The 13,926-nt window shown below is 43.1% G+C and overlaps 1 protein-coding gene across 1 annotated transcript; it reads right to left on the reverse strand.

The window, feature by feature from the left end:
* Positions 1-662: 662 nt before the first annotated feature.
* On the reverse strand, positions 663-11,869 carry LOC108931378 (interleukin-17 receptor E-like). The gene is made up of 19 exons (XM_018747128.2): positions 11,858-11,869; positions 11,179-11,242; positions 10,268-10,295; positions 8,310-8,453; positions 7,108-7,214; positions 6,705-6,819; positions 5,951-5,995; positions 5,450-5,589; positions 5,190-5,261; positions 4,925-4,979; positions 4,570-4,733; positions 4,442-4,486; positions 4,059-4,116; positions 3,595-3,731; positions 3,195-3,260; positions 3,030-3,087; positions 1,971-2,078; positions 1,668-1,730; positions 663-1,582 (listed from the first exon to the last, which is right to left on the reverse strand). Exons 4-19 carry the CDS (start codon positions 8,374-8,376, stop codon positions 1,050-1,052), a joined length of 1,833 nt encoding a protein of 610 aa, XP_018602644.1. The 5' UTR covers positions 8,377-8,453; positions 10,268-10,295; positions 11,179-11,242; positions 11,858-11,869; the 3' UTR covers positions 663-1,049.
* Between the last annotated feature and the right edge of the window lie 2,057 nt (positions 11,870-13,926).

Genomic DNA, 13,926 nt, shown 5'->3' on the forward strand with positions numbered 1-13,926 from the left:
TAATGCACACATTGTATTTTCTATGAGATGTACGTCACTTTGGAGAAAAGCGTCTGCTAAACGAATAAATGTAAATACCGAACCCCACCTGCGTTATCATGGCGCACCGAGCGTCAGAGGATAAGTATGATGCCACATGCTTCCTCTTTCAGAGAGCTATTCTGTAAACCATTTGCGTAGGCAAAGCCCCAGAGAGACGAGCAGACAAGCAAAAATAAACAATAATTACGAGTTTCTGCTTGGTGTGGATGGGCTCGAGCCCTGAGGCCCACATGCTTATAGGGCGGGTCTGCAAAACATCGTATCTTGCTGCATCTCAGCCCACATGGCACCCACACCCATACACGTGTGTCCCAGTCCACCACATGTTAGAGCAGGTTGTCCATTTGTTTTTTTTTCTTGAGCCATAAAGCAATGCCAAGCACAATATTAGAGGAAAAACTTCCTTGTTTTCTGACATAATATGAATGTAATTATTTTATAACAACAACACCACTTATTACAGTTATCAGAAATGTAACTCCTTCGAGGCACAGTGCCATCGCCACACTGGCAGAAATTCATTCACTGACAAAGCGATGCAATTAAAGGCTGAAAAAAAAGATCCGGATGGAAACTTTCTTCAAAGCTAAGGAGGACGGAGACTAACGTCACCTGCCGTCACCTTCTTAACTTTATTGAGAACTTTATGGATCTAAACAGAAGCATTGAAAGCATTACATTTATATAAAGCAACAATAATATTGACAGCAACAGAAGAATAAAGTAGAAACATATTGGCTTAAAAATGACACTGGCTGCTTTGTAGTATCACAGATCTACATTATGTAATTCTTTTTTTCTGAGCAACAGCTTTTAAAAGAACTTAAATAGAGTGTGTGTAATATGTATAGACACACACACGTCCCATCCAGAGTGGACCCATCTTGTGCTCCAGTTCATCGCGACCCTGCTCAGAATAAACGGTTATTAAAATTTCCAATATTCTAGTTTCAGTAACTGCTTGTTCTGAGTAGGGTGTGTGTGTGTACATATATATTTTTTTTTCCTCAAGTGGAAAATCCCAGTAAATTGGCTTTTTCACAGTGTTCTGAGTGCACAGTATTTGGATTGGAACTCTGGATGTGTGTGTTATAGTTCCCAAAGGTGAGGAGCTGCTGCTGGGTGGAGAACTTCTCAGGGCTGTAACCCTGGGTAAGTAAATATTTCACCTGTTCCAGTGGGATGGCGCTGAGCCAGGACGGCACCTCCCCAGAGGCCATGGTGCATGTGTCATATGTCACCATGTCACACCGTATTACCAGAGAGGGGGGGCAGGCCACCTTTGGCGAGGGATCCCAGGCCTTGCTTCTGCTGAGCCTTCCAATATGCCGGCTGCACCCTTTGGACCAAAGCAGCATCGTGATGGTGCCCAGTAACCCTGCAAAGAGGGTCTGCTCCACCTGCCCCTTGTCCAAATCAGTGAGCTTTACAGACAGGTTCAAGCTGGTGAGGAACTTCTCTAGATCCTTGACCAGGTGGGCATGGGCTTCATCTTCTGGGGTGTAGAGGAGGATGACCATGGCTGTTTGGCAATGAGCTGCTAAACGGCAAAACCTTGTCAAGCGGAAGGACTCATTTCCAATCTGACATCATTTTCCACAGACAGTGTTTGGGGCTGATCTTACCTCCACGTGGTGCACACAGCCACCCACCAGCATGTCCATCTTTTAAGCTCCTTCTCTGGTAAACTGAGGTATGGATAAAGATTGCTTGATGTTGGTTGCAAGCCTGTCAATCTGCATGTAGTCAGGCATGTCTCAGCAACCTCAATAACTGGTCCCAAAAACCTTCGGGGAATCTTTTTCAGGCGGTGTTTCATATATATATTTACAGTATAAGGCAGCTTCATGATGTAATGTGTATAGCATGCAGCCTATTGGTGTTTACATAACCATGAAGTTGACAAGGATGGCTGGGGAGGAATGTACCTGTTAGCACGATATTTGCTGCAAGGGCTGCGATGACAACTGCTGTCAGGCACGCGAGACCCAAAAACAGCATCTGCTCCAAATCCCAGATAACTGGGTCTCTGTTTACTGTGGGAAATGGGAGAAAGGAGTGTAAGCATGGTGAACGCAGTAGTCCACACTGGATCCAGACCCATAGAAACAGAAACGATATACTGGAACTGATGGGGCAAAATTGCATTATTGAAAAAGACCGGGGAACATATGAAACGCCTCTTCTACACGACAAACATTGCTCATGGACACGTGTCAGAGGTCATATCAATAGGCCATAAACAGTCGGGTGCACATAAAAATGAATTCAGAATTCTCCTGAACCTCCCTCATCCAGCAGTACTGCATGCAACAGAGATATTAATATAATTTCTGCAGGCGATAGATTTGACTCACTATGGAAAATAGAAAGGTTATAAAAACACGGCATAATCTCATGTTTGTCCTATTTTCTAGAACAAACATGGAGACAGGAAGATAATTCAGTGCCTCTATTCAAGTCAGTCATCAATGCACTTTTGTTCACTTCTGAATGTATATTGTCCGCCTTTCTCTCTGTTCTTCCTGTGAAGTGATATCACTCTTAACTTTCTTTTTTATAGAGCATCACCATGGTGAACAATGTTTTCCTTCATGTCAACAATCTATAAATCAGCTACATTTAGAGCAGCTTTGATTCTGGAGTGATTTTGCAAGGAACATCAGAGAGGGGCTTGCCTTGTCTTGCTTTTGAGGGAACACCCACCAGTGCTGCACAAACATTGCATATCATGTGTTCCAAGGCTCAGCTCATTCAAAAAGCATGAAGGCTTGAAACCCAACATCTACGGTGTCTCCAAAATGTCTGTGTGGAGAAAACAGCTGAAGCACAGCAGAATTAAAGCTGCCTGCAACTGTTTAACAGTCCATCTGACTCCCTGATTTAAAGCCACCAGTTGCTATGGCAACACTCAAACCGTGTTGCAAAGACTTTGACTAGACATGAGCTATCTGTTTCCACCAGGTGTCGTGGGGCGTTGAACTCACTGCACGGGAGATGGCACCGGAGGACAGCAGCTGAGAACTGGATGTCGGCCCTCTTCACCTGCCAGAGAAGGAAACTCTGAGGTCAGGCACTGGGATCAGTTCCTCAATGTTACCATCGCCTAAGAGTCCACCATTATGGCTCCAGCCCTGAATCTGCCAGCTTACCTGTACACACACATCAGGGTCACACACATCTGCAGGGAGGCTTACAGCTGTGTCATTCTCCTTATCCTTCAAAAGTTGACAAACCAAAAAGACAGCAAAACATAAAACATTAATTTCCTTCCTATAAACCACAGCACATGCTGAGACCTTAGAGCCAGACTACCATTTTCTTCTCAACTTTTGAATAAAGGGTTTGCGTTGTTTTATTATCCTGGCATTTGTTTGGTAGGTAAATTACAAGGAAGATGTTATTGAGGGTTTCTTAGAAGTTCTGGTTAAATCTTTTACTTGCAGTCATTCAGTAGAAATGTTAGAAAGCCCCCATCTACACATGGCTGCAGCTCCAGCACAAAGAAAGGCCTATCATTTCGGAGGTTTTCTAATGTTAATTGATAGTTACCACAGTGACCGTAGTGATCTCAGTGCATGTAAAGGCCTCGCCTTTTCTGCACACGCTCAGAGAGAACTGGTTCTTCATCTGAGACGTCAGCACGGCTTCATGTCGACGGGCTCTAGTTGTCACCATCAGATCCCACACTGAAGTAATATAGTTAAAATCAGATAAATCACCTACAGTGTCCTCCTTCGTCAAGTTCTACAACGGTGTAATTGTTCATCTATATTCCTTCTGGCTTGAAACGTACACTCTGGAAATGAGGGGGGTTTTTTTTGGGAGCGGATAACACTTTTCACACAGATTAATTACTTAGTTAAAAAGAGGTGCCGGAAAAAACTGCATTAGCTGCAGTTATTAAGATCTGGAAGATCTTGCAGCAGTTCAGGACTGAACTAGCTCACCTGTCGTAAGAATGTTTTTGTCTAATTATCCACTTGTAATTACACCATAAATCACAGGGAACTTACCTGGAAATTTCCCACTGGCAAAGGGACATCGAACCCAAACTCCATCTCTCATTGTAAACTGGAGAGAAACAACATTTAAGTTCCGCCCCAACAGTTCAAACATGTTTGAAACACTTCACATCAAGCAGTAATTATTATTTAGCTGATGTTTACGTAAATGCACATTTTTCTGACACTTCTCCAAAGTAATTTACAATGTTAAGCTATTTACCCATTTAGATAGCTAGGCAATTTGTACCGGAGCACTTGAGGGTAGGTAACATGCTGAAGGGCAGTGGCGTGGGGCCAGGCATTCGAACACAGAGCCTTCCCATAGAAGGTGACCCACAGCCCCATAATAGTCGCAAATGTGAGTTATAAGGTCACATGATCAGTTTGATTACCTTCATGCAAAGCTGTGGGTGCGGGTCTACCTTGGAGTATGTGACCTAACGCAAAACAAAAGCAGGAGAATGTATCACTGAGGCATTGATGAGGACAGGGATGGACTGATGAAGGATGAGCTAACTACCTTTCCTCTGCGGATGACCTGGCTGGAGTTGAGCAGGTCCACACAGTCGCTCTCTTGCACTGCTTGGCACAGCGTGACGACCGCATCAGTGGGACACGATGGCTCCCATGACAAGACTTCCCCTCGGATGTCAAAGGACATCTCGGACCACAGTTCCTCCGTACCTAAGAGGGAGTGACTGAATTACGGGAGAAACCCAGCGAAGAAGTTCCACGCAAAACTATTCACACAAACTGTATTTCCCGAGAAGTGTGCAGGAACCAAGGAGTCTTCAATTGCCATTGTGATGTAGCAGAAAATTGTACAAGGGCTGCCTTAACTTCACCACAGGGTGACTAAATCATACATTACTCACAGTTTTTGAAAGGGCAGACTTGAACTCTTGGGGCATCAGTCATGTGTGACCATCCCTGTTCAACATAACCACAAAAAATGAACTTTCTCAGTTTGTAAGTGAAGACAGATAAAATTGGCACATTTAGGGTTAGGATGAGAGTTAGGGATAAGGTTAAGGTTAGGATTAAGGTTAAGGTTAGGGGTTAAGGTTACGGATTGTTATAAGAATAGGGTTAGGGTTAGAAGTTAAGGATTGTTAAAGGGATACTATTATGCTTTGTTACCTCGATGCACAAACAGGGCAGAAGTCTGGAATACCGAAATGTTACATTCTTGAACGGGTTCTCTTTTTTAATCTACAAAACAAAAAAAAAATGAAAACACAGATCTTAATGAGATCTTGATGGCAGCAGGATTATGTGTTTGTTTGCAAATGGACTTTTTGTCTTTTCTGTGTCTGGTTTTTAAACTATTACAGTCTAGTTCACATTTTTATTTTGCGTGTCGCCACATGTGAGTTATGCTGAGAGCGCGTATATCTCACCAACACGTGCGCCCCCGTGCCGCTGCAGGTGTACGAACGATGGCACAGGCGCAGGTGATAGTCTTTGTCCTCCAGCATATCCTGCACAGTCACAGACAGCTCCCTCCTTTCCATGTCCACAGTGTACTCTATTTTGCCAGCTATAAAATATATATACATGCACTGAAGGCAACTGATAACTAGTGGCTATATATATATATATATATATATATATATGTATATAAACTATACTGTATATAGTATTTATAGGTATGGCTAGTGGGCAACTGGTCCCCCACCCTGACTCTAACCTCAGTGCTAATCCTGACCCTAACCCTATCCTTAACTCTACCTCTCACCTTAACTCTAGCTATGCACTTGTTTAGTGGTTTTGTACTTGTTTTAACATCATGTTTTAATTTTCACATTACAAATACAGTAAATTAGGTATCATGGCCGCCATAGGGATGTGCTATATTCTACTCAGCGAGCTTCTGCTGACAAGATGGATTAAGGACTTACTGATGCATTCTGGAACATTGTTCCTCAGGTCTTCATTATTACAACCTGCAGTGAGATATGGTTCATTGACAAGTTATTTTGCTGTTGTGCTATGTTGTGTAATAATATAAGCAGAATTCAGCTCATTTTACGTAATTTTTGAATACACACACAATCTTTCATACAGAAAACTTCATGTCTCTTCATTTGTCCTTTACAGTTTATGATGTCTGAGGTTAAATCCAATAAATGCTACTTTGGATTAAATAAAAAGTGACAGATCTAATTATGCTCCAGATTTTTACAGTTAGCTTATGTGTTCATATATTTCTTTTCCTGTTAACTTTAATAGAATAAACACAACAAAGACATATGATTCTGGGTAGCACAGTGGGTAGCACTGGGGACTAACAGCTCCTGGGCTTTGAATCCAGCTCAGTTTGTGTGGGGTCTCCATGTTCTCCCTGGGTTTCCCCTGGGTGCTCTGGTTTCCTTCAATGCTCAGAAGACATGTTTTGGGTGAACTGGTGACTCTAAGTCTCCCTTAGTGTGTGTTTATGTGTGTGAAAGGGGTGTGTGGCTACACTATGATGAACTGGCACCCCTTCCAGGGTGTACCCTTCCTAGCCAAGCCCCGGTGTTTCCAGGATAGGCTCTGGACCACCACCACCCTGCACTGGAGAAGCACTTAACCACAGTGAGTGAGTGATATACGACACAGACGCACAGCATGCAAACAAAAGCACAAGGAGAGGCATCGAAACAAATCCCTTGCCTTGAACGCTGTACACTTGGGACCAGGTCAGATCACAGTATTCGGGGACTGTTCTCAGCGTCACCCGGACTTCTTGGCTTGCTCTCACCTCAAAGCAGTCGTTGCGAACTTTCACCTTCGGGGGAGAAGCGACAAGCAAGCTGATACAGGCCCTTAGCAGTTAATACACGATATAACCAATGACAGGGGCACCTTATTTCAAGCAGTGTGAGGGAGGAGCGCTGGTATGTGAGAGGTTGTAGAAAGATACGGACAACCACATCCAGATTTAAAGGTGTGGGTAGTGACATAATCGGCTGCGTGAAAATGTGAATGGGTCAAAGGTAGGTGTGTGTGCGTGTGTGTGTGTGTGTGTGTGTGTGTGTGTGTGTGTGTGTGTGTGTGTGTGTGTGTGTGGTGCTACCTGCTGTCCCTGGAGGCGCTTTCTCCCCGGCCCTCGGAAGTAGATGGCTGTGCACTGTTCCAGCATCCCCGCAGGGCCCATGCACACGGCCACACCCTGCACGCTCTCTGCAGATGACACACGGCAGCGGCATCGACATCGTTTCAGGGAAGTGGTGGCAGAAAGAAGGAAGCATCTGGAACGGCTGCCTGGAAGTGGGTCATGCATCGCGCTTGGGCTGCCAAGCAGCGTTCAGTAAGAGAACCCTGCTAGATAAGATCTCCGGGGCTTTCCCACCCGGCTCCCTTCCCAGTCCTGGCAGCGGCGTGCGGAAGAAGGAAGGAAGCTGACAGCTTTATTGCCTAAGTGCAGTAACAATGATGGCCCTGTGAAATGCGGTACCGCTGCCCAGAACGTGCGTTCAGCTACCTCCCTGCACAGGCTCTCTCGGGACAAACCACAGCGCTGCTTCCGTCAGCGTTTGCATAGAAATATCAATTTCACAGGTCTCACACAATGCACATTTCATACCCCAATCCTTCTTTCTCTTCCTTCAGACTTCATTTGATTTTTGTAATACTGCTATCATTATGGGCTTATTTTTAAGTGACTAATACCTGTGTAATTATTACATACATTGTTATCATTACAGTACTGGATTATATTTAGATGATTAATAATTGTCTAAGGGGCGGTGCGGTGGCGCAGCGTCTTTGGCTGGGTTCTGCTTTCTGGCGGGTCTGGGATTTGAGTCCCACTCGGGATGCCTTGTGATAGACTGGCATCCTGTCCTGGGTGTGTCCCCTCCCAGTGCTGCCGGGTTAGGCTCTGGCTCACCGCAACCCTGCTCAGGATGAGTGGCTTCAGCCAGTGTGTGTGTGTGTGTAATACTTGTCTAATTATTACATATATTTACTTTACTTCATTTATCATATGCTTTTCTCCAAAGCGACTTCCAATGAACTCTATGTAGTGTTATGAGCCCACACACCTTATTCACCAAGGTGACTTACACTGCTAGATACACTACTTACAATGGGTCACTCATACATACATCAGTGGAACACACTCTCTCTGTGGCACTCACACATACAGTATGGGTGAGCCTGAACAGCATGTCTTTGCTATTATATTGCAATAATAACTAAATAATATTTCAAAGTGAGTAATAATAAATAAAGCAAACAAAAATAAATAAAGCAGAAATACTGAGAAATAGATACCAATGCTTTGCATTGCCATGACGACGTTCAGATATAATGAACACTGTTGCTTCTTTTTACATTTCATCACTGTGGAGATGCTGACATTGTGGAAAAGAGGACTCCGGAGAAGCTCTGGCGCATTTTCACAGGGGTGAAAGGAAACTGGGAAGAGGAAGAGAACAGAAAACAGGGTCAAGAAAAGGGGAAACATGGTAAATACTGTAGGATAATTCTGCACACCTGAGCTGAACTCTTGGCCTGATGCTGATTTGTGTAACAAAGTTGTGCCTCATGTTTGCTCATGGTTTCTATTGTCTGACTTATTGAACATCCTCAAAAATTGTCATTGTAATAAGCTGTTCCAGGACAGACAGACACACACACACACACTCTCTCTGAACCGCTCGTCCCATATGGGGTCACGGGGAACCGGAGCCTACCCGGCAACACAGGGCGTAAGGCCAGAGGGGATGGGGACACACCCAGGACGGGACGCCAGTCCGTCGCAAGGCACCCCAAGCGGGACCCGAACCCCAGACCCACTAGAGAACAGGACCCGGTCCAACCCACTGCGCCACCGCGCTCCCCTCCATCTGTTCCAGGACAGTGCACTAATATTCTCTTTGATTCCGAATGATTCAAATTATTTTTCATGAACGCTGGCAAACAATGAGAAATAATGGACTTCATGGTTATTTTGACAGTCATGCAAATAATTTGTTTTTTCCTTTGTGTCTGCTTGACAGGCAAGTCATGCCCGGCAGCGCAGGCCTGACATGACGCCCTCTGGTAAACCACTAGAGGCACCATGCTCATGAAACGCACTAGTTATGAAAATTAAAAAATACCTAAGCATTATCTCATAATGTTCACTCTGTCAGTGTTTCGCTGTCCTTTTAGAGTAGCTTTCCCTCAGCCTAACACATTGATGAAAACTCTACAGTAACGTTAACCCTGTTGTAAACGGATTTGTTTACTTTTGGAGCTTTGTTGTTTTTTACATTGGGGGGGCGCGGTGGTGCAGCAGGTTTGCCTGGGTCCTGTTCTCTGGTGGCTTTGGGGCTCGAGTCCTGCTTGGGGTGCCTTGTGACGGACTGGCATCCCACTTTGGGTGTGTCTCCTCCCCCTCCAGCCTTGTGCCCTGTGTTGCCAGGCTAGGCTGCGGCTTGCCGCTACCCCCTTGGGACAAGCGGTTTCAGACAATGTGTGAGTGTGTGTGTGTTTTAAATGGAAGGTGTATATATAGGATTATGCATATGTGTTTGGTGCTCCCGTTTCCTGAATGAAAAAGTTTGCCGCAGCAGTGTCATGTTCTGTGGTCACTGAGTGAATGTCAAGAAAACTGACCAAAGGACATTCGCTTTGCATGGGCTTTACAGCTGAAAAATGACAAGTCTGCTTCCTGAAATGTTACCCTCTGTTTCATGCTTTGGCTGTAACAACAATGCCATAATTGCACAGGATCTCTAGAAATTACACACACACACACACACATTTTCAGAACCGCTTGTCCCATACGGGGTCGCGGGGAACCGGAGCCTACCCGGTAACACAGGGCGTAAGGCTGGAGGGGGAGGGGACACACCCAGGACAGGACGCCAGTCCGTCGCAAGGCACCCCAAGCGGGACTTGAACCCCAGACCCACTGGAGAGCAGGACTGTGGTCCAACCCACTGCGCCACCGCACCCCCCATCTCTAGAAATTAATAATTTTTAATTAATAATTCTTCTTGAGCAGTTCTTCAGAATTCTTCTTCCAGAAGGCAATGGGATATCACTACCATAGAACAACGGTTAGGGTTAGGGTTAGGGATTAGCGAAAGCTTTCAAAGTAGAGCAATATCACACTTTGATCAAAGGTATTGAAGTAACACTCATTAAAACATTTGCACACTGCTCTGCATCTCAGAATTATTACTCTTTAATTCTGGGGCTCATTTATACAAGTGTGGCACGAGATACAATAGTGTACTTACAGTAGGGCTGGCTTTTGCAGTGGAGTCCCTGCAAGACCGAAATGGAAACAGAGACATTGATAAATAGTTGATTCCATTTTGAAGCACTGGACGCTTTTACATATGAAAATGACTCGGTGCATTCATGAGCTGCTGCCCACACAGATGTCAAAAGCAGCAGCCTTCGAGGAAAAGAGGCAGGTTTTGCTAAATATATTCTTCCATTGTTGACTCATTTGCTGATGGAGTGATCTCCTGCCATCATATGTGTTGTCCCGCACAGAACTCACATTTTGACCACCCCGAAGCCCACTTTCCCTGGAACTGCCATGAAACATTGCAGCTGAAGTGTTGGAAAGGTGCCCCACTTTTTATAGTGGACTGAGTGCATTTAGGGAGGGTATTCCGCTATGCCGATACCCACGACTCAGACAAGAGGTCGATGAAAGAAACACTTCAGCAAAGGTACTGGCTAGAGACGTCACATTAAGCCTTTCTCTTTAGGACTGTGGCATCTTGATTCATTAATATTGTGTTTTATCAACAGCAAAAAAAAAAAAAAAAAAAAATCACAGCTGCCTCACTGTATTTTAAAACAGCCAACAGGATGTCCTCACATGAAGCTCAGTTATTAAACCAACAGCCCCTGGCAGAATCGTGTTTGTGTTGGATGTTCAAAATAGTATCGCAATCTCTGCATATTGTTGTTAATCTTTAAGTCTCGAAATCATAAAAACACATAAAAAAAACAAATACATATTGAAACTTAAAAATCCTGTTTCCTTTTTTCCCTTTCAAAAAATGTTAATAAAGAAGAAAAAAGTGCTAAGCAAAACTGCTGACACACAGTGATGGTTAAAATTTACTACTCATGAGAAAATGACTCAACAGCATCAGTTACTGTAGCCAGGAGGTTTCATAACAGGAGGTACCTGAGGGCAGTGCGTTCCACACTGTGAGATCTTCTCTATGCCCTCAAATTGGGCCAGAGTCCAGCTGAAAGCAAAGACCAAGAGACCAGAGAGCTTCATCCTCACTCCTTCCTTGTGTAACACAGGTCCAGTTGTGATGAGCTTCTCTTCTGGTCCTGATGTTCCTCTCCTACTTTTTATTCTCTTTAATTGCTGGTCTGTTGGAGGTTCTGTAAATTAAGCTGCTGCCCCTGACTCAGCCTGCTCTGCTCAGAATTTCACGCTTTGGTTCAGCTCAGTTTATTCCTGTGCACAGAAGCCAAAGCCTTGATGTTTGCGGCCCAAAATTTCCAGGCAAAGGTAATGATCTGATTCTAAATGCAGAGATCCCGCCCCTCTACCTGCCTCTTTTTTACTGACACAGCCAATATCAGTCGAGGAGGCTTGGTCCTGTAAGTAGAGAGTCCTTTAAACATCCCTTTCTATTCATAGTTAAGATAAATTACTCTGTTTTATACATCTTTTTGGACACATATATCAGCTAAACAGTGAACTAATGAATTATTATGGGATGATGGCCAGCCAACCCAAAAATCTAACTTTTCCTCAACTCCCCAGCTAGATAAAATTCTTTCAGATTTATTATTAATTATTAATTAAAGTTCTTTCTAACTACCTCCTGACTTTGATTATGACTTACCAGTTATAGGTAATCTAGGGCTCCATTGCCTGTAATGAAGAGATACTGTATAGGAGACAGATAGTTTAAATTTTTGCATAGCTTATAACATTTATTACATTATTTGTTAATTATGATACAGTATTGTATTTTACACCCAGTTATATAACTGTGTATTCCAAAATCAGTACAGGTTTAACACACTAGATCTGAATCAAGAAAGCCCAGGCTAAAATGCCTTTTGTACATTTTGTTTACATTTCTTTTTATTGTATAGCCTACATTACATAGTTACATTAACAAATAAAAGAAATGAGAAATTCTGCTTTTTAAGTAATCTTTCATGAAATAAGTCTTATAAGTGTTATGTAAAATTCACAAACTTTGTTGTCTGTGCAACACAAACATATTTTATTGACATATTTAAATGAGTGGGGGTGCGGTGGCGCAGTGGGTTGGACCAGGTCCTACTCTCCAGTGGGTCTGGGGTTCGAGTCCTGCTTGGGGTGCCTTGCGGCGGACTGGCGTCCCGTCCTGGGTGTGTCCCCTTCCCCCTCCGGCCTTACGCCCTGTGTTGCCGGGTAGGCTCCGGTTCCCCGTGACCCCGTATGGGATAAGCGGTTCTGAAAATGTGTGTGTGTATTTAAATGAGTATAAAGTAGAAAATCATACACAGTGACAATTAGTTTACATTAAAAAAATTTAACTGCTAACAATAATTATCTGTTTCTTAATGTGTTTATTCACATATTTCTTATTAATAGAATTCTATGACTACATTGGCTAAGTGTGTGTGATTAAGACACACTAAAATTTCAGTAGAAAGAGCTGAACGTTTCAGTCATAAAGGTAAAGCCGAGTTTTTATTTGCACAAAATACTTTCAGTTCTTATTTGCTGAGGCAACACGAGGAACTCAGATTTAATGGTGTTCTTTGATCCTGTTTTAAATACCAGTGAAACATGTGACCACGAAGGACAGTGAATGAAAGTGTCAGTAGATACAGGTTCAAAACAGGTACCAAAAAAAAAAAGAAGGCCAGTAAAGTTTTCAGAAATTTGAAATATTAATAACCTGTTATATTGGGCAATTCCACACGCAAAGGTCGAACTGTGGAGGGAGGGACAAATCAAAGAACTCCATCACAAATTGTATCATATATACCATAAAATATAATTTATATAATGATATTAATTACATAACACTTAAAAAGCAAAATTTACTCTGTATGTGGGCTATTCCCTGGCATTAGTAATCTTGTACAGTATATGGTCATATTTCCAGGAGACAAGAAAACAACAATTATCATCACTGTCATCTCCAGAGAACTATCCTTGTCTCTCTTCTGATCTCTGCGAGAAACAAACCAGCAGTAGTGTGTATTGTGGCTTTTCTCATGCTATTATGTTTCATGAGATCTACTTCTACAATAAATTTTGCGTTTGTTCCCTCGTCACAGCATTGCTAAAGACACACCCAAAGTGCTCTGTATAAAACATGAAGGCAGGCAGTACTGTGTGTAGGAAAGTTGACTTGTAATGTCAAGCTCGTAGGTTCAAGCCTTTAATGAAAGTCTTTACTCTTAACTGTTCTTGTAATCATACCCTGCTGTATAATGAGATTATCAATTAAAAAACTTCCATTTATAAATTTAGTTGACACTCTTCCCCAAAGCAACTTGCAGTTTTAAATTACTTACAATAATTTGGCCAACTGTAAAAATAACTAAATAATTGTACATAGGTTAACATTATAAGTTGCTCTGGAGAAAAGTGTGAGATAAATGAGTATAGTCCAACCTCAGCTTTCGCGGGTTTAACTCTCACGGATTGGATTATTTGTGAGTTTGCCATCAATAATTAAATGGAATTTTTTGGGGGAATTTTGCAGGTTGCTGCGGCAAATCGCAGACGACACACGTAGACTAGAAAATGTGAAGAAAACTGAAAAAAGTTCAGTAAGTCATAACTGCATAAGATACATGTATTGCTAATCTATTTTATCATTCCTTTCCTTATAATGCAACCGCTAGTCCAGAGCAGGGTCACAGCAAACCAGAGCCTAGCCTGGTACCACAGGGTGTAGGGTCA

This window comes from Scleropages formosus, chromosome 2, assembly GCF_900964775.1.
Source record: "Scleropages formosus chromosome 2, fSclFor1.1, whole genome shotgun sequence".
Taxonomy (NCBI): domain Eukaryota; kingdom Metazoa; phylum Chordata; class Actinopteri; order Osteoglossiformes; family Osteoglossidae; genus Scleropages; species Scleropages formosus.